This window comes from Doryrhamphus excisus, chromosome 10 (assembly GCF_030265055.1).
Source record: "Doryrhamphus excisus isolate RoL2022-K1 chromosome 10, RoL_Dexc_1.0, whole genome shotgun sequence".
NCBI classification, from domain to species: Eukaryota; Metazoa; Chordata; class Actinopteri; order Syngnathiformes; family Syngnathidae; genus Doryrhamphus; species Doryrhamphus excisus.
In genome coordinates this window covers 11542666-11561310 of record NC_080475.1, presented here as the reverse complement: position 1 = coordinate 11561310, position 18645 = coordinate 11542666, and the positions used below count along the sequence as shown (strand labels likewise).

At 49.3% G+C, this 18645-nt stretch overlaps 2 protein-coding genes across 6 annotated transcripts; both read left to right on the top strand.

Annotated features, from left to right (window-relative positions):
• Window positions 1-18: 18 nt before the first annotated feature.
• Window positions 19-9922, top strand: LOC131136766 (host cell factor 1-like). Of its 3 annotated transcripts, XM_058083990.1 has the most exons (35): window positions 20-793; window positions 1400-1548; window positions 1619-1779; window positions 1842-2044; window positions 2137-2221; window positions 2296-2402; window positions 2701-2880; window positions 2962-3276; window positions 3536-3681; window positions 3756-3926; window positions 4015-4242; window positions 4325-4429; window positions 4500-4662; window positions 4836-4948; window positions 5026-5161; window positions 5246-5412; window positions 5482-5644; window positions 5855-5952; window positions 6044-6133; window positions 6223-6306; window positions 6382-6465; window positions 6540-6623; window positions 6699-6782; window positions 6857-6940; window positions 7022-7088; window positions 7163-7314; window positions 7393-7551; window positions 7640-7817; window positions 7895-8023; window positions 8103-8302; window positions 8371-8493; window positions 8568-8753; window positions 8877-9174; window positions 9269-9323; window positions 9395-9922. In XM_058083990.1, the coding sequence occupies exons 1-35, from the start codon at window positions 622-624 to the stop codon at window positions 9453-9455; spliced, it is 4980 nt and encodes a 1659-aa protein (XP_057939973.1). In that variant the 5' UTR covers window positions 20-621; the 3' UTR covers window positions 9456-9922. The 3 variants fall into 3 exon arrangements, with proteins under 3 accessions (XP_057939972.1, XP_057939973.1, XP_057939974.1); XM_058083989.1 differs by having other exon boundaries at window positions 19-793; window positions 5246-5644; XM_058083991.1 differs by lacking the exons at window positions 6382-6465; window positions 6540-6623; window positions 6699-6782; window positions 6857-6940 and having other exon boundaries at window positions 21-793.
• A 339-nt stretch (window positions 9923-10261) lies between these two features.
• Window positions 10262-18639, top strand: ccdc120a (coiled-coil domain containing 120a). Of its 3 annotated transcripts, none has more exons than XM_058083998.1 (11): window positions 10262-10471; window positions 12792-12891; window positions 15552-15643; window positions 15713-15840; window positions 15923-16036; window positions 16118-16247; window positions 16333-16389; window positions 16454-16553; window positions 16620-17242; window positions 17309-17534; window positions 17656-18639. In XM_058083998.1, exons 3-11 carry the CDS (start codon window positions 15610-15612, stop codon window positions 17726-17728), a joined length of 1485 nt encoding a protein of 494 aa, XP_057939981.1. In that variant the 5' UTR covers window positions 10262-10471; window positions 12792-12891; window positions 15552-15609; the 3' UTR covers window positions 17729-18639. The 3 variants fall into 3 exon arrangements, with proteins under 3 accessions (XP_057939981.1, XP_057939980.1, XP_057939979.1); XM_058083997.1 differs by having other exon boundaries at window positions 10263-10471; window positions 15716-15840; window positions 17607-18639; XM_058083996.1 differs by having other exon boundaries at window positions 10264-10471; window positions 17607-18639.
• Window positions 18640-18645: the final 6 nt, after the last annotated feature.

Here is an 18645-nt window from a genome sequence, read left to right as displayed (position 1 = left end):
CGAGCGGCTTAGCGGTTAGCTTCCCGCTGCCATTTGCCTCTCTTGCTCGGTTTTGTTTGGTGACTGTTAGCAGCAAGATGGCGGCTTCCATCCCAGCAAGCAGAGCTGCTCCGCACATTTAACCGAAGTCATTGCATTTCCACGAGTGCTCAGTCACGCGACTGCATGTCGCCACCACAGCAAGAAACGGGCCTGGGTCTGGATGTGTTCGTCTGCTTCATTTTGTTCCCGTGAGCCTACAGCGACCGGCGGCTATGTTCACTTCCTGAATGCTCTCCCCTCTTCACCGGCAGAAAATGGCGGACTGGCCGCAGCGCTCGCTATGCTAGTCAACAACACAGCGGAACCATTACAAACTATAGAACCGAGTGAGGGCGTTTGTTTCAACAGTGGCACTGCAGTTCTCGAATCTGGGATAAATATTCCATTGCTAAAATTAGCGACAGCTAATTGAGTTTTAACCATCAGCGCCTAGTTAGTATCTAGCATCCTTTGCATCGAATCAGCCGGCTAGTTAGCGGGCTAATGCTAAGCTAGTTGCGGACGGAGCCTCTTTGGCAAACATTACGTTTGGTGTTCCCCCAGCAAGGCTTATTAGTGCTGGACTCTGACAAAAACAACATGGAAGGTCAGCCAGTGGTGCTTCAGCCTCGCTGGAAGCGCGTCCTGGGATGGAGCGGTCCTGTGCCGCGGCCCCGTCACGGACATCGGGCCGTCGCCATCAAGGAGCTCATGGTGGTGTTTGGTGGTGGTAATGAGGGCATCGTGGACGAGCTGCACGTCTATAACACAGGTACCGACAACATTCGAGATGAACGTTTGAACATCTGTAATGAAACCAATATTTAAATATGCAATTTCTGTGCACATTTACGTAAACAGAGGTGTTTAGCTGCTAACTAGGACTCGTTGTTTTTTGTAAGTGAACGCTTGGTGAATGTCGAGGCTATTGAGTCATCAGAAATTGATAATACAAGGTAGCCGTTCGTGTTTTAGGTGGAAAACAGTCATTTTGGCATGAATTAATCATGTTTGTTTGGAATGTTGACATGCTAGGCTAAACTAGCAGCTAGCTGGTAACGAAGAGGTGGGTGCTCCAAAGAGAAATGGCGCGGTTTTACTGAAAACAACGTGACGTAATTAGGACACGCCCCTCTCGAGCTGGACGGCGCCTTTAGCAAGAAAACTGTCATTCTTTAAATTATTTGCTGAACTTCAGTGAGAAACAAACAAACTCTAATGAAAAGTGGGAAGTGACGTAAGACTTTATAAATTATAAGCTTTGTGTAACATGGCAGTGAGAAGTAGTTATGTATAAAAATGAATGTTAAGGTATCTTCCTAGCACCCTGCTGACAGCTCCATAGGTCTCATTTGTTGGTGTTCCCACCCTCACACAGCTACCAACCAGTGGTTCATCCCTGCTGTCCGAGGCGATGTCCCACCTGGGTGCGCCGCTTATGGATTTGTGTGTGACGGCACCAGGCTATTGGTGTTTGGAGGAATGGTAGAATATGGAAAATATAGCAACGACCTGTACGAGTTGCAGGTACGTGATCTCACTGGGGGGGGTGTGCTTGTTTTGAAGTAGCTGCAATTTAAACATGTGTTGCCATCAGGCCAGTCGCTGGGAATGGAAGCGGCTGAAAGCGAAAGCTCCAAAGAACAACCCGCTGCCATGTCCCCGCCTTGGTCACAGCTTCTCTCTGATTGGCACTCGCTGCTTCCTGTTTGGAGGACTGGCCAATGATAGCGAGGACCCCAAGAACAACATTCCCAGGTAAGAAACACGGATTAGCTTATTTCTCTTTGTAGATGCCGTGACCTCTGACCTCTCTTCAGGTACCTGAATGACCTGTACTGTCTGGAGCTGCGTCAGGGCTCCAGCGTGGTCAGCTGGGACCTTCCGGTGACGTCTGGGCAGCCTCCGCCGCCCAGAGAGAGCCACACGGCGGTGGTGGCAAGCGGCCGCGGAGGCAACCGCCTGGTCATCTACGGTGGGATGAGCGGTTGTCGACTGGGCGACCTCTGGATACTCGACATTGGTGTGTCCACTGACACTACGCTATGGGACCTAATGGGTCATGTGACGCGTGTGCTACGCTATTAACTCCTTGCTTTTTCATTTATATCACAGACTCGCTCGTCTGGAGCAAACCAAACCTCACTGGGACCGCACCGCTCCCCCGCAGCTTGCACTCCGCCACCGCCATCCACAACAAGTAACGTGATGCAAGATGCTGACATTAGCTTCGCAGTTACTGTCTCACCTCCTGCCTGCCTGTCTGTCTGTCAGGATGTATGTGTTTGGAGGGTGGGTTCCTCTGGTGATGGACGACGTCAAAGTGGCGACACACGAGAAGGAGTGGAAGTGCACAAACACACTGGCCTGTCTCAACCTAGGTACACACACACACACACACACACAGTCAGAGTCTGATTCTGGATGCGCCCCAGTTTGCTGCGAGAAACAAGCAAAATGTATAAGTTCAACTTGGTGACAAATTAAATAGTAATTTATTTGTTCCATCTATTCTTTTAACAAGCTGATGGAGGTGTAAAAAATAATTTGGAGGCGGAGAGGAACACCACCTTTCCTCGTGCTTAATTAACATTCAGTTGCCCACAATCAATCAATTTGTTCATTCCGAAGCGGAACTGATGCACACATGGCTTAATTAGACACAATGTGTGTGGACAGACACACTGTGTTGGGAGACGGTGCAGATGGACAGCGTGGAGGAGAACATCCCTCGAGCTCGCGCGGGCCACTGCAGCGTAGCCATCAACTCCAGACTTTACATCTGGAGCGGAAGAGATGGATACAGGAAGGCCTGGAACAACCAGGTCTGCTGCAAGGACCTCTGGTACCTGGAGACACGTGAGTGCGGGCGCCGTTCTGCAGGACGTCACTCCCCCGGGTCTGGTCTCAACCGGTCTTTCTTGTGCGTCATCTCATCAGAGCGTCCCATTGCTCCATCGCGAGTCCAGCTGGTACGCGCTAACACGTCGTCCCTGGAGGTGAGCTGGGGGCCATCACAGACAGCAGACACCTACCTGCTACAGATACAGAAGTACGACATTCCCGCCACACCTACGGCAACCCCAACCGCCTCCGCTGCCGCCGCTACTGCTGGAGCCATCTCGCCCAAGAGCCCCGTCTCCGTTGCAGCCAGTCCCACTAACAAAACGCCACAGCTGTCTGGCATTACGTTGGTTCCCTCCCCCACAGCAGCTACATCTGCAAGCCCATTGGCTGCTGCTGCTAAAGGGCCAGGTGAGTTTCATTTATTTATACAGTACATTTAGCATATATCACAATATTTTTGGGATGTATCACAATATGACGGTATAAAATGCGATAAAATCCACATTGCGGCTAAATCTTCAACAAACTGTAATGCCTGTGTGTGAGATTAAGGAAGATGTAGTCCCCCATGCAATGTGTAAAATGTTTTTTAAATAACACTCTTGTTTTGTTTACGCAGACATTTGAGTGTGTTCATGTGAGAATTGAACTAGTTGTCTTTCTGCAGCAGTCCTCAAGGTGGCCACACAAGGAGCCCCAGGCGGCGCCTCCATCGTCACAGTGCGCCAGGCCACGCCCAAGTCCCCAGTCGCTGCGACCACGCTTCCTGCAGGTGTTCGCATGGTGGTGCCCACACCGGCCAGTCAAACCACAGTAGGTCGACTTCCTCTTTATTAAACGCTGCTATTGTGCAGTGAGGACTAAAGTTCTAATGTGTTTGCTGACAGCCAATCGGCAGCAGTCCTCAGATGAGTGGCATGGCCGCGCTGGCAGCGGCGGCCGCAGCTACCCGCAAGATCCCCCCCGCCACAGCCACCGTGCTCAATGTGCCAGCGGGAGCCACCATTGTCAAGACTGTGGCAGTCACTCCGGGATCTGTTAGCCTTCCCGTTACCATGGTAGCATTTTGTCTTCCTAGCATCCACATGTCAACAACGGGCATGCCCGGACTACCTCTTGACTGGTGTGGACTTTCTGTCCTAGCAGGTCAGCAACTCAGCAACTCGCATCCTGAAAACGGCTGCTGCTCAGGTCAGCGGGGCCACTGTTGTCTCCGCCCCCGGAACCTCCAGCCGCCCAATTATCACGGTGCACAAATCTGGAACGGTGACAGTCACCCCCCAGACTCAGGTGGTTACCACAGTGGTGGGCGGCGTCACCAAGACCTACACGCTAGTCAACAGCCCGCTCGGGGTGGGAGCTGGCGGCACTCTGGTGAGTAAATGTCAGCTCATTCTGACCTCCGGGGTCATGTGGCTTCGTGTGATGATGACATCACACCTCCCCGCTCTTTCAGATCAGCAACTTGGGAAAAGTGATGTCGGTGGTGCAGACCAAACCTGCGCAGAGCGTCACGGTTGCCGGTCAGAGTGCGAGCAGCTCTGTTGCTCAGATCCTGCAGGTACGGATTCATTCCTTGTGTCGCTGTTAGCGAAAGTATGTCCCCTAACTGTGTCATGTGTACATATTAGACTAAGGGCGCCCTCCCTGCTGGAACAATCTTGAAGCTGGTGACCTCTGCAGACGGCAAACAGACCACTGTGCTCAGCAGCCCACAGGCCGGCTCCATGGTAACCAAACCTGGTACCACCATTATCAAGACCATTCCTGTGTCGGCGCTGCAGGGTGGGGCAGGTACGATCGCAAATGAAATAGCCTTAAGAATCAATCAATTGCACATCTTAATTGTGTGGAACCTTGTTGAACATTTTCACCAAAGGGAATTTTTCCACCAATGAGGACTTGCTTTGACATGACAACATACTATACACATGTAGCACACCTGACGTAAGCTCCCCTCTCTGTAGGTGGCAACTGTCCAATCACAATCCTCACGACCAAGGTGATGACACCTGGCACTGCAGGAAAAATCATCACCACTGTCCCCAAAATATCAGCGGGCCAGCCGGGTGTCACGCAGGTGAGCCTCGCCTGTTCAGTGTCCTGTTCTTAGAAACGAGGGTCTTCACACAGGTCACATGACGTCTCTGTATGCAGGTCGTGTTGAAGGGGGCTCCAGGGGCGGCAGGTACCATCCTCAGGACCGTTCCAAAGGGCGGAGTCAGACTAGTGTCGCCAAGCATCACCGGCACCAAGCCCGCCGTCACCACGTTGGTCGTGAAGGCGACTACAAGTAAACTCCCGATGCTTCCTGTCATGGTCTCTGATTGTGCATGCATTGACTAAGAGCGGTGCCACTCATCTGACTCATCCGCAGGCGTGCCCAGTCTGGGGACGATAACAGGAAGTGTGTCCACGACAGTGGCAGGAGTGGCCCCCAACATCAATGCCTCCCTGGCCACGCCCATCACCACTCTGGCCACCATCGCCACGCTTGCCAGCCAGGTCACCTCTGTGACAGCTGCTGCTTCTGGACCCAAGCAGGTTTGGACGCATCTCATTGATTCAGCTTCTGGAAGCGTCCGTAGTGCTACTATATTTGTGTCATCCCAGGTGACTCTGATCACAACCCCGAGTGGCGCAGAATCCCAGCCACTGGTCCAGGATTTACCCGTTTCCATCATGGCTTCTCCTACCTCGGAGGAACCAGGAAGTACGACGAGCACGCTAACGAGCAGCAGCGCGGAGGGCGAGAAGGGAGACGCCGCAGCCACTGGTAGGACACTTTGCCACAATAACCACTCTTACTGATCGAAGGAGTCCAAATTCTTCATTTCCGCCTCCAGTGTCTCGAACCCCAAAGACTCTCATGCATTGTAGCTAAAATTCCAGATGCATTCTGGGACATATAGTTTTAGGGACACTGTCATGTCATTTTCAAATCATTTATCTTCAAGCTTTCACCGGTTTTTATTTAATGCTGCAGTGACCCTGGTCTGCTCCAACCCACCCTGCGAGACGCACGAGACCGGAACCACCAACACCGCCACGGTGGCAACGGCTGGCGGAAGTCAGGTGCTACAGGTGAGAGGCGAGAAAATAATTAGTGGTTAGCTGCTAACAAGCATGACAAGAAGAGGGGCCTTCTCATTATTTATGTCCTCTTCTTCCACAGGTGTGCTCCAACCCCCCCTGTGAGACCCACAAGACTGGAACAACCAACACTGCCACTGTGGTGATGGCGGGTACAAGTCAAGTGCAGCAGGTGAGCCGTGGAGATGGCGTGATAGTTAGCCGCTAATGAGCATGATGAGGTTTTGGGGGATTCCTAAACACTGACTCGTCCGTCCTCAGGTGTGTTCCAATCCACCGTGCGAAACCCACGAGACCGGAACCACCAACACCACCACCACAACAGGAGCAGGAGGACTACCACAGGTGAGGCTGTAGTTGTCGTAGTCGCCTGTACGGACCTCACGTGGACGCCCTTTTTAACATGTGACGAGATTTCAGGTGTGCTCCAATCCACCGTGTGAAACCCACGAGACCGGAACCACCAACACCACAACCACAACTGGAGCAGGAGGACTACCACAGGTGAGGCTGTCGTTGTCCAGCGTGCCAGTTTGGGCCTCATGTGGACCCCCTTGTGACATGTGGCGAGATTTCAGGTGTGCTCCAATCCACCGTGCGAAACCCACGAGACCGGAACCACCAACACCACCACCACAACAGGAGCAGGAGGACTACCACAGGTGAGGCTGTAGTTGTCGTAGTCGCCTGTACGGACCTCACGTGGACGCCCTTTTTAACATGTGACGAGATTTCAGGTGTGCTCCAATCCACCGTGTGAAACCCACGAGACCGGAACCACCAACACCACAACCACAACTGGAGCAGGAGGACTACCACAGGTGAGGCTGTCGTTGTCCAGCGTGCCAGTTTGGGCCTCATGTGGACCCCCTTGTGACATGTGGCGAGATTTCAGGTGTGCTCCAATCCACCGTGCGAAACCCACGAGACCGGAACCACCAACACCACGACCACAACAGGAGCAGGAGGACTACCACAGGTGAGGCTGTAGTTGTTGTCGTCGTCGTCGCCTGTCCGGACCTCACGTGGACGCCCTTTTTAACATGTGACGAGATTGCAGGTGTGCTCCAATCCGCCATGCGAGACCCACGAGACTGGAACCACCAACACTGCCACCACAGCCACAGGTAGCCAACCAACACTCCAGCAGTATAATGCCTTTTATTTTGAAATGAGCTCACTTCCTGTATTCGGTCTGCAGCTCAGCAGGGTGGAGACGTTGCACAAGGAGACTCCACAGACCCCGCCCCCTCCTCCTCATCCTCTGAGCCTTCCTCATCTGCCACCATCAGCCAGGGCAGAGCCATTACCATGGTTACACAGGCCACGCCCACACCTGGACCTTCCATACCTGTAAGTGAGAGAGAGAGAGAGAGAGAGACACTAATCATCATCATCATAATCCTGACTGGCATCTGTGTGTTTTGGCAGGAAATCTCATCATTGGTCAGAGAGGATGTGGTCAAGGCTGAGGGCGATGGCGTCGCTGTGGTGATGGCTGTTGCAGAGGAGCCCATGCAAATGGACAGCCAATCAGAGGATGTCATGTCCTCGTCAGCGGCGTTGTTGCAGGGCAGTGAGGCCACACAGGTACACACACACACACACACACACGCACATCTTTGTGTGGACATGAGTAGCGTGCACCCGCTGATCTTCCTGTCTGTCTCATGCTCAGATGGCGTCCACGGACACGCCTCCTCAGGAGCTGATGTCATCAGAAGCTGTCAGCAGCGAGATGGACTCTGGGACGACGACGCTGATGGTGACGGCCGATCAGCTGGCCGTTTCCACGACAACAGACGAGGTTCAGCATGCAACCATACAGGCTGTGCTGCAAGCGGCGGGACACATCGGTACGACGCGCACATCTCGAAAGTATGATGTCGACGCGAATTCCGGGAACACGACGTACATGCGTTTCTTTCCGCAGGTGACGCGGAATCCATTCCTATCGTGTTGACCCAGCAGGAGCTCGCTGCTCTGGTTCAACAGCAGCAGCAGCTGCAGGACGTGCATGGTCAAGCAGAGGAGGAGGCGGAGCCTGGGGCCGTGCCCACAGGTACACACACACACACACACACACACACACACACACTATACATGTGACAAAATTCTGAAATCCAGTCTTTATTTCTCAGAGGGCCTGGCTCCAGCAGACAGCCTCAACGACCCAATGGCGGAGAGCAACGGCCCTGAGGTGACATCGTCGGCCGTGACCAGCGCAGTGGCCCGATTGGCCAGCACCTTTGGCCCAACTCCTCCTCTGACGGCCAGCGCCGGGAAAACTGACGCCACCGCCATCGCTGACGTGTCCAACGGCATCGGCGCAAATGTGACGGTGAGCAGCTCGACATAATGATCACCAAGACCCAAGCGTGATAAACAACATGCTAACTGTTTGTATAGAAACATGGCGTCATGGAGACAAAGACGTCCACCAAAGACAACCAGTGGTTTGACGTGGGGATCGTCAGGGTGACCAACATGGTGGTCTCTCACTACTACATCCCTGATGATGTTGCTATTGATGTAAGAGCACGCCGCAACAAAATACTTACAACTCAGGAAGCATATGCCAAAATAAGAGCGCTCTTCCCGCACAGCATGACTCAGGCGTGCCCCCAGACTACAGTCGGATGAAGAAGGTGGAGCTTCAGCCGGGCACGGCGTACAAATTCCGGGTGGCTGGCATCAACATCTGTGGCCGCGGGGCATTTTCCGAGGTGTCTGCGTTTAAAACATGTCTTCCCGGTTTCCCAGGAGCACCTTGCGCTATCAAGATCAGCAAGGTGAGACCACTAGTCCCGAACCATTTAAAGCCGTGACTTGCTGGGAGGGGGGCTGTTTATCTGACAGCTTTGCGGGGGGCCGTGATGGTACAGTTTTTCAGTGACCTCATTGTTCTCCTGCAGAATGTGGGCGGAGCTCAGCTCACATGGGAGCCTCCCGCCGTCACATCGGGAAAGATCATTGAGTATTCAGTGTACCTGGCCATCCAGTCCAGCCAGACCACCAGCACCTTGGGGTCTGGTCCGGCACAGCTGGCATTCATGAGGGTCTACTTCGGCCCGAACCCATCCTGCCTGGTCCAGACATCCAGCCTCAGCAACGCCCACATCGATCACACCACCAAGCCTGCCATCATCTTCCGCATCGCCGCTCGCAACCAGAAGGGCTACGGGCCGGCCACGCAGGTTCGGTGGCTTCAAGGTGAGCGGGAGCATCGCAGCAGCATCTGGTCTGGCAAGTCCTCCTTCTTGTCCGAATTATCATGTGACCTCTTGTGTTTTTTTGTCTTCCACAGAAACCAGCAAAGACACCAAAGCAACGGGCAAGCGAGTGGCCGTCTCTCCTGACGTGTGAGTGACCATGTGACATCAACATTTATAACTTCGGTTATCATCTCATTGGATGTATTTCTCAACCTCAGTAAACCTGGCGGACCAAAGAAGTTCAGAGGCGACCAATCAGAGGACTCCATGCTGTCCTGAGGATTGCGCTTGGTTGTCTTAAGAACTCAAAGATAAAACTTGTAGGATATTTGTACATTACTGATCAATCACAACATTCTTGCGTTGTTGTTTGTCGCCATGGAGACCGCAGCAGTTCACCTTCAGAGGAAGTAAATCCAGTCGAAAAGAAATCTGCCATCATGACAAAGAGTCAAAGGTCTGATGAGATGTGATGCGGGGGGGGGGGGGGGGGTGGTGGAGCCTCTGCAGTAGTGGAATATAAATTATTTTTTTTCCAGTAGCAACAAAATATTCAAAAGTATTTAGCTTTTCTTTTTTATATATATATGTAAAAGTATGTCAGAAAACATTTCCACTAGTGTTTTTTTTTTGGTTTTTGTTTCTGTTGGCGTGTGATCATGATGAAGACAAAGTGTGTGGGCCACAGGAAGTGATCGTTGACATGTTTGTGAATATTCTCTGACAATAAAGATTTTTAGATCATTTTTAACAGCTGGCCTGGGGTCTTTATGAAGACTGACAACATTGATCTTCTATGCCGCTTGTCCTCACTCGGGTCACTAAGTCCATGTTCTACCGGAAGCCACAAGAGGGCGCTAGCTACAAGATAGCATTGTTAACAACCAACAATCGAATAGCATGCTAGCTGCTAGCTAGAATGAGTTTCTTTTTATTTTATTCGTCTGCCGAAATGTTATAAAGTTATTTATTGTTCTTTATGCTGACTCAAACATGTTCATATTCGGTATCTTCTTAGTTGGGTTATTTAATCGATCGGTTCTCATCCTCCCCCAGCAGCCTGATGGAGTCTGAGCGCGTGCTCGCGTCGTCTCGGTGACGCGCCTCGTGGTGCACATGGAGCTTATTGAGGAGACGGGCAGAGGATGATGATGAAGATGATTGAGCAGCGCGTGGGGGGTTGCGCGAGGCGACAATCAGTCAATCAATCAATCAATTGATTTGGCACAATCAGCCTTTTACCAGCGTGATGCAGCTTGTGGACGGACAGACGGATGCGCGCGCAGGTGGTCCAGGTAAAGCATGTTCCACACACACACCAGACTCCGTTGACAATGTGGACATTTTTAGTGTGTTACGTTCAGGGACCCGGGAAAGCGAGCATTATGCTATAAAAAGTGTTACACCAAAGCTTACAGAAGGCGTCCTTTCGTACAAACATCTTAAAAAACGCTTTAATGCGCGTCTGCAAGCTGGTGAAAATCCAGTATCAGAGTTTGGAATAGCAGAGGACCACTTGTTATTGTGGCGGCATCCCCGCCCTGCGCAGTGCGCGTGCGTGCGTGCACGAGTCAACCTGCAGTACAGCCTTAATGTTACTTTGTGACGATGGGAAACGGGAAATACTTCAAAAACGCGACTGTGGTCGTTTTCACAATATTTGTTTTTAATGTAATGAAAACAAGATGTTTAAAAAACAGTGAGTAAGTCGGTTAATTAAGCACAGAAATCACGTGACACACGTCACATGACTGGCAACGGAAAATGACTTTGTTAAAAGTGAATATTTTTTGGAATCTATCGCAACAGCTTAAATATAACTTCGACAATTTTTAACTATTTCAACAAATATATGCAGAATACAGCATGAAATGTAAAGAATTGTCTAAATATTTTCGATAATTTAGGACAGGATGGATTTTATTGTCACTTTTTATCCTCATTCCAAAAAAAAACCGCAAACATTTAAACACATCTTTTAACAAGACAACACGCTATTAAAATGGCATATTCAATGCTTATACAAACATGGACTGTCACTCAATAGCTATCATTAAAATAAGACACAAACTTATTAATGTGTCATTTTATTGATGGTTAAAGTCAACAGATCCCCGCAACAGGATGAAAACAAGGACACAGACACACAGCGCCCAAGGGTTGCAAGGCTATTGGCTCCCTGCTTGTCTCTCTCAGCCAATCGCAGTCAAGTATTCACCGTTTGGGATTTTCTACATTGTTGCCATGCCAGCATCAGCAGCCTGACCTACATTCATCACACAGTGCATGTCTGAGTGTGTGATTATAGGACTTTACATCAAAGGGAGGACCCGAGGGTGTTCAAGGGCATTTCAAAGTCACGGGGAAAAAGAAAATGACACCTCTTTTGATGAGATGTCTTTTTTCATGTCATCTTTTCTGAACCATATCACCTTTATGTGAACTAAATTTGACTTTTCTACTATGGATACTTCTATAAAAGTATCAAGTTGACACTTGGCGCTGAAAAAAATATTTAGATGTACTTTTTGCACGCAAATCATCAAAGTAAAATTTAATATTACAATATCAAGTCAATTTTACTTTCTGTAAAACAAAATCTGTGAATATATTAAGTAACTATTACTTAAAAAATTGTAAGTTATATTTATTTAAACAAATTAAGTAATGCCAAATGTGTTTTTCTTAGTCAGGAACATCACTTTACTCATAATTGGAAGTACATTTTATTTATGTAATTTAATTTTGTAATGTGGGAGGAATCGAACCCTTGATCTCCTGACTGTGTAGCCTACATGCTAACTGAACATTCATTCATTCATTCATTTTCTACCGCTTATCCTCACGAGGGTCGCAGGGGGTGCTGGAGCCTATCCCAGCTGTCTTGTGGCGAGAGGCGGGGTACACCCTAGACTGGTGGCCAGCCAATCACAGGGCACATATAGACAAACAACCATTCACACTCACATTCATGGAGTTGCCAATTAACCAAGCATGTTTTTGGAATGTGGGAGGAAACCGGAATACCCGGAGAACATGCAAACTCCATACAGAGATGGGTGGAATTGAACCCGGGTCTCCTAGCTGTGAGGTCTGCACACTAACCACACGACCGCCGTACAACAACAACAACAAAACACAAAGTAGCAAATAAGATATACAGCGCAGAAAAAGGAAAACAATGGTTTCTAGCAACGTGGGAGGAGGAAAATAAAGTGTGCATGATGCTGGCAACAATCTGACAACGGCTTGCTAGACCAGTTAAGTGTAATATGGTGGACATAAATTGAGGCTATAGCTACAACCATCCACACTCATGGACAACCTGGAGTCCACTCGCAATTCCTTACTTTTTATTTCACATTTTTTTAATAGTGCACAACATCCAGGTATTGACAGTGAACTGCATATTGCAACCAATCTGAGAGCAGCACTCTAAACACAAAGTAAACAAAGTAGCTCCGCCCCTCCCCCGTTCACTTCCTCAAGTTGTTCCCCATCCTCATCTACCGCCCCCCTACTGACAACATGAACATATCAATAAGTCATTGTCCCGTCCGCTTTTATTGTGAAAATCCGAACAGGAAACGGTTGACTGTATTTGATTCCCTGCAGGGCGCTGTCCTCTTCCAGCAGAGCGGACCAGCTGAGTGTTGGAGGCAGACGGAAGGAACGTTCTGGATGATATGCACACAGGAAGTGGAACTCTCCTCAGGTAGTCGCTGTCCTATAATGCGTGTCCTATAATGCGTGTCCTATATGCGTGTCCTCCATATCTGTCTAATCTAGGCCATACTCTTGTTGTTGATGTTAGTCAGCTGTTTCCTTCGAGAACTTCACTTAATGTCCCTGAAAGTATTACTACTGATATATTTAGTAATATTTAGTAATGTAGTAAATATGGCAACCATTGTCAATACAATACAATGTATCCATAAACACATTCACAATGGTTGCGTGTGTCTGCTTCAACAGGCATGAATATTGAAATTGTCATTTGCATGTCTTTGTCTGCAGGAGCCCTGCACCCCGTGTGTGTGTGTGTTGATGAAATGGTAGGACGTGTTAAAAATGGGGGAAGTGTGCTTTTCATAGGTGTCGGAACATGTTAAGAGTGCATCGTATTGACATGCTAATGACGGTTTTAGCCACAGATACACTCACTTTTGGAACACTTGACTTAGAATTCCACTCTTGATGTTGTTTCAGAGCACAACACTCCACTAGTGACATGTATATTTTTGCACAGGTGGTTCTAAAATGAGTTAATCGCAAATAATCATTGAACTGAAATGGGCGGTTCATCAGCTGATCAAAAGCTCCAGACCACGGCTATCTTCCCCCAATCCAAACTCTGCAGCAATTTTACAAACAACCTCTGGATTTGACACTGAGCATGTGCACTCGACCTCTCATTTTTGGATTGGATCACTTAGAGACCCGAGTTCGATTCCAATCTCAGCCATCTCTGTGTGGAGTTTGCATGTTCTCCCCGTGCATGCATGGGTTTTCTTCCGGTTTCCTCCCACATTCCAAAAACATGCTAGGTTAATTAGCGACTCCAAATTGTCCATAGGTATGAATGTGAGTGTGAATGGTTGTTTGTCTATATGTGCCCTGTGATTGGCTGGCTGGCGACCAGGCCAGGGTGTACCCCGCCTCTCGCCCGAAGACAGCTGGGATAGGCTCCAGCACCACCCGCGACCCTCGTGAGGAAAAAGCGGTAGAAAATGAATGAATGAATGAATTGTGCTGGTTAGAGACATGAGTTCGATTCCACTCTCGGCCATCTTCTGTGTGGAGTTTGCATGTTCTCCCCGTGCATGCGTGGGTTTTCTTCTGGTTTCCTCCCACATTCCAAAAACATGCTAGGTTAATTAGCGACTCCAAATTGTCCATAGGTATGAATGTGAGTGTGAATGGTTGTTTGTCTATATGTGTTAAAGGGGGCCCTATTATGCTCATTTTCCATCCTTTGTATTGAGTTGGCGGCACAGCGGTCGAGTGGTTAGCGCGCAGACCTCACAGCTAGGAGACCATGGTTCAATTCCACCCTTGTTTGCATGTTCTCCCCGTGCATGCGTGGGTTTTCTCCGGGTACTCCGGTTTCCTCCCACATTCCAAAAACATGCTAGGTTAATTAGCGACTCCAAATTGTCCATAGGTATGAATGTGAGTGTGAATGGTTGTTTGTCTATATGTGCCCTGTGTTGTTTTTGTTTTACTATATAAGATATCTGACTTGGAAATCATGTTGCCAGTTTGTATGTTAAAAGTTGAAATACTTAGAAAGCAACTGGCGGGCCGGATTCAAATGCTTGGTGGACAGCATGTAGCCCCCAGGTCGTAGTTTGCTCACCCTCGTGAGGATAAGCGGCAGTGAATGAATGCAAATGAATGAATGAATGAATGAATGTGCTGGTTAGCCTACTACAAAGGTGGGCAAACTACGGCCCGAGGGCCACATGCAATATGTACGCAATATGTAAACACCACTTTACTCTGCCTCAACTCTTCACACGCTTCCTTTTGTTTCAAGGCTGGCTCCCGCTTCCTGTTTCCTGTTCAATGCTACTTCCTGTTCCCGCTGCACATTGTTTCAGTGTCAGGCCAAAGGTCATGTTGATGCCGCTGAGGTCATGTGACTTACTTATGTGTGTGTGTGTGTGTGTGTGTGTGTGTGTGTGTGTGTACTTGCTGGGATTGTCGATTTCTGTTGTTTGGTTTTGGTCACATGACTTTCATTTTCACATGTGATTGGTTCTTCGCAGATGTAAACACAAAGTGACTAACAAATAATCACTTCCACTTACTGAAATGTTCCATATGGACCATATATATATAATATATATATATATAAATTAAAAAAATATATATATATATATATTTTGTCCATAAACTGAATTTATACAAAAGTCAAAGCCAAATATGTGTGCAAAGTTAGCGCCGTTAGCGTTCCCTTATGACGACAGATATTGATGGTTGATGCCACCTTTGAAGACCTTTATACCGTCTTTTTCACTGGTCTATCCCGCTACGCAGCCTCTCTAATCCATATTTCTGCAGGGATATCCGACCATAGTGAACATAACGAAGGGATGCTAACATATGCTAACAGCTGCGTGTCAAGCTACAAACGTAATAAGAACATCCATAGCTGCACACTTGCTTAAGCGGTCGTTATGGCACAAAAACAATAAGGAAGTCATAAATTAAATGCTAAAAACACTTAAGGAGACACAAAGCCGTGGTAACTAGCTAGCACTCAAGCGGCGCCATCTTGAAACACGAGACCTCCATGCAAATGAAACGCAGTCACCTTGTTCCCTTTAAATGTGTGTCTAAATACGTGTTTGTCTGTGTTGCACCGGCCAGGTGAGAGATTTAATCAGTGAGGACGAAGGAACACGGAGTCACATGGGAGAGGCTAGCAATGGAGGTCAAAGGTGAACTCATCCCAGCACCTGGTGAGACACAACTTGCGTGCGTTTGTTTGTGCGCGATTGTGTTCGTGTAGTGATGTATGTGTTTTGTAGCAGTGGTCACATGCTGGGATAGGAAGCAGAGGGAGCGCATGGTGGAGCTACAGGAGAGGAGGCGGAGCCTGCAGGCGTTGCTCAGCGTACGATTGGCTGAGCTGAGGCGCATGTGTCTGCAGGAGGCGGTGAGTTACGTTGTTGTAACGTTTTGTCAGTGTGAGCGTCGCCGTTGGCTGAACTGGACTGGGATCTCGTTGGCCCGGACAGGAGCTGACAGGTGCGCTGCCCGCTGACTTCCCCTTGGCGAGCGGGGAGAAACCCCCGTGTGTGAGGCGAAGGGGTGGGGGCTCGCGGCAGACAAACAGGAAGTGCAGGGTAGAGGTGAGATGGTACTTTAAAAACGGAATGTTTCAATACAATTTGATAGAGTTTATAAATGATATGATTCATATGTTTTGGCAGGAGGAAGATGGTCAACGTGTGAGGTCGAAAAAAACTTTATTTAGCGGAGCGCTGAGAAAACACAATGACCGTGAACACAACACACAGACACAGCATGGCAAGATGACCGTGCATAGAGGCTGCCATACTGGTAACACACTCATGTTTATGTTTATGTTTATGTTTATGTTTATGTTTATGTTTATGTTTATGTTTATGTTTATGTTTATTTGCAGATGATACAGTGAGGTCAGAAAGTAGTTCCACGTCTGAATCTACTGGACACGACAACGGTAACGCACACTGTGACATCACAACAGTATATAAGTTGATGTCATCATTCTGTTTTCATGGCAGATGAGTTTGCGGCTCAAAGTCGCCCCCTGTTGGTGGCTGCTGGTTCTCCAGTGGAGCTGTTTTACCCCAGCAAACCCAGAAGGAGTTCATTGTGTAACAGGTCATTACTGCTAAATTACGACAAGCTAAGCTAAATGACGTCAAAATAAAGTTGTTTTGGTTTCAGGCCTGAGCATCCAGAGGTTCTTCAGAGCCACAGACCCCTCCTACTCCAGCCCCCGCCCCCTACTCGCTCTCATGACAGCTCGCCATGCTCCCGCCCATCGGGGGAGGCCAAGGAGGCCCGTCACAGTAACAGCTCAGACGGGCTCCTTGACCGGGGAGCCCCTCTAGAAGAGGAGGGGGCAGTGCCAGGATTGCAGGGGGCGTTGCGATCCAGAGGAACAAACGCCCCCCCGGCGGTGAACAAGACCTCGGAAGGGGCATGGAGAGGAGGCGGTGCGGGACGAGGGCGGGGCTACAGTGACCTTCTGCTGGATTATGTGCTGACCAAACAGCGACAGCATTCTCAGCCGATCACATTGCACCAGCCGCCACAGTACAACGGGCACGCCGCCCAGCCCCCCTCAGGAGCCCCGCCCACTTACCATATCCACATGGGAGAGCAGCGCCGCGTTAAAGTCACCCGCACCAAATCCTGCGGCCCGTTCCTTCCTGTCACCGAGGCCCACATCCAGCCGGACCCCCACCCTCACCTGTTGCCCCCACAGCCCTCTCAGCTGGGTCCCACCCAGGACGCACACCTCGAGGATGCTACCAGAAGCCTTCACAAGGCCCTCGCTTTGGAAGGTAAGCCCCGCCACACAGATGTGGTCACTTCCTGTTTGCTCTGACGCTACAACATTTGATTGACAGGACTGAGGGACTGGTACCTGAGGAACACAATAGGCTCCTCCCACTCTAATCAGGCCAATGGGAAGGTCAAAGGTCAGACTGGAGCTCTTCAACGCAGACGGACGACTCATGGCGTCCTACCGCAGCCTAACTATCAGACGGAGGCGGGACCTCGGGCCGTACCACACAGCAAGAAGGGGGCGCTGCCCCATTCTGTCACTTTCCACGGACACCCACTGCACGCCAGGTGGGTATACGATGTGCTGACTTGCTGTTACCATGGCAACACGCTGCATCGATCTCTCTCTTTCTCTGTCAGGTCTGCGGACAGCTCGCTCTATCTTGACTCCGCCCTTCCCCACAAACAGGACACGTCTCTCAGAGAAGCACCAGCGGAACCAGCATCACCAGGGACTCTGGTCTGACCCATCAGGATGCTGAAGGGGGGGGCCGTATGGATGGATCAAAATGGCCGACGCTACTTCAGGAAATGGGTGGTGGCTCCGAGCCTTTGTATGCTGCCGCCTCAGGGACCGCAACCTTTCACATTTCGTGACCATAACCCAAAGACTCCGCCCACCAGCCCCAAAGCTTCTTCCAGTTGCAGAAGAAAAAGCAATAAGCAGGTTCAACCTGAAGCACATCCGCTTGTAAACATGGCAGCCATGTTGGCTTTGATGTTTTCTACAACGCTTTGAATCAATCAGGACACCTGGTGACATCATCACATGATGACATCACTGACTCAGGCCACTCCCTTCAGGTGTGGGCGTGTTCTTCATAGGTGACAGCCAACAATGAATGAGAGGAACAATGTTTTTATTTATTTGACCAATCAGCTGATGTGACAATCACATGACGAAGACGATCACTTTGGTTATTATTGATTAATGATGACTATTTAAATAACGCTGTGGTCACATGACACGTCCCTCACGTCATCAGTTTGTGTTATTGCCGCAAATGTTTAGAACTTAGCTAAGTCCCGCCCACCCTGTCACCTTTTTGATTGCTGCTGAGGACTGACTGATTTTATAACTTGTGATGACATCACTGTGACAGCAGCGGTCATGTGACCACAGCATGCACACAGGTGAATATTTAAAGAAACCAGCTGTCCTAATGGACCAACCAGGATTGTCTGCCATTGTGACGTCATGGCTCCTGCTGCTGTGACGTGTTCAGGTGCACTGCTTTGTACAGTTCATGTATCTTTGAAAAACTGCACATGTTTAAAAAAAAAAAAGAAACAATCTTTTTCTAACTTTTTGGACTCATTTGTACTTTTTCACACTTTCATGACAACACATTTTATGTAAATTAAATTAAATTGTCTGTTGCAAATAAACCTTCACGCC

Bases quoted from the DNA above. Each gene is read 5' to 3' on its own strand.
- LOC131136766 (XM_058083989.1), top strand. From the start codon at position 622: ATGGAAGGTCAGCCAGTGGTGCTTCAGCCTCGCTGGAAGCGCGTCCTG. The intron at 2,403-2,700 runs GTACACACACAC...GTGTGTGGACAG, and splicing joins ACTGGCCTGTCTCAACCTAG to ACACACTGTGTTGGGAGACG. The intron at 2,881-2,961 runs GTGAGTGCGGGC...TCATCTCATCAG, and splicing joins CCTCTGGTACCTGGAGACAC to AGCGTCCCATTGCTCCATCG.
- ccdc120a (XM_058083996.1), top strand. From the start codon at position 15,610: ATGGAGGTCAAAGGTGAACTCATCCCAGCACCTG. The intron at 15,841-15,922 runs GTGAGTTACGTT...TGGCCCGGACAG, and splicing joins GCATGTGTCTGCAGGAGGCG to GAGCTGACAGGTGCGCTGCC. The intron at 16,390-16,453 runs GTAACGCACACT...TTTTCATGGCAG, and splicing joins ATCTACTGGACACGACAACG to ATGAGTTTGCGGCTCAAAGT.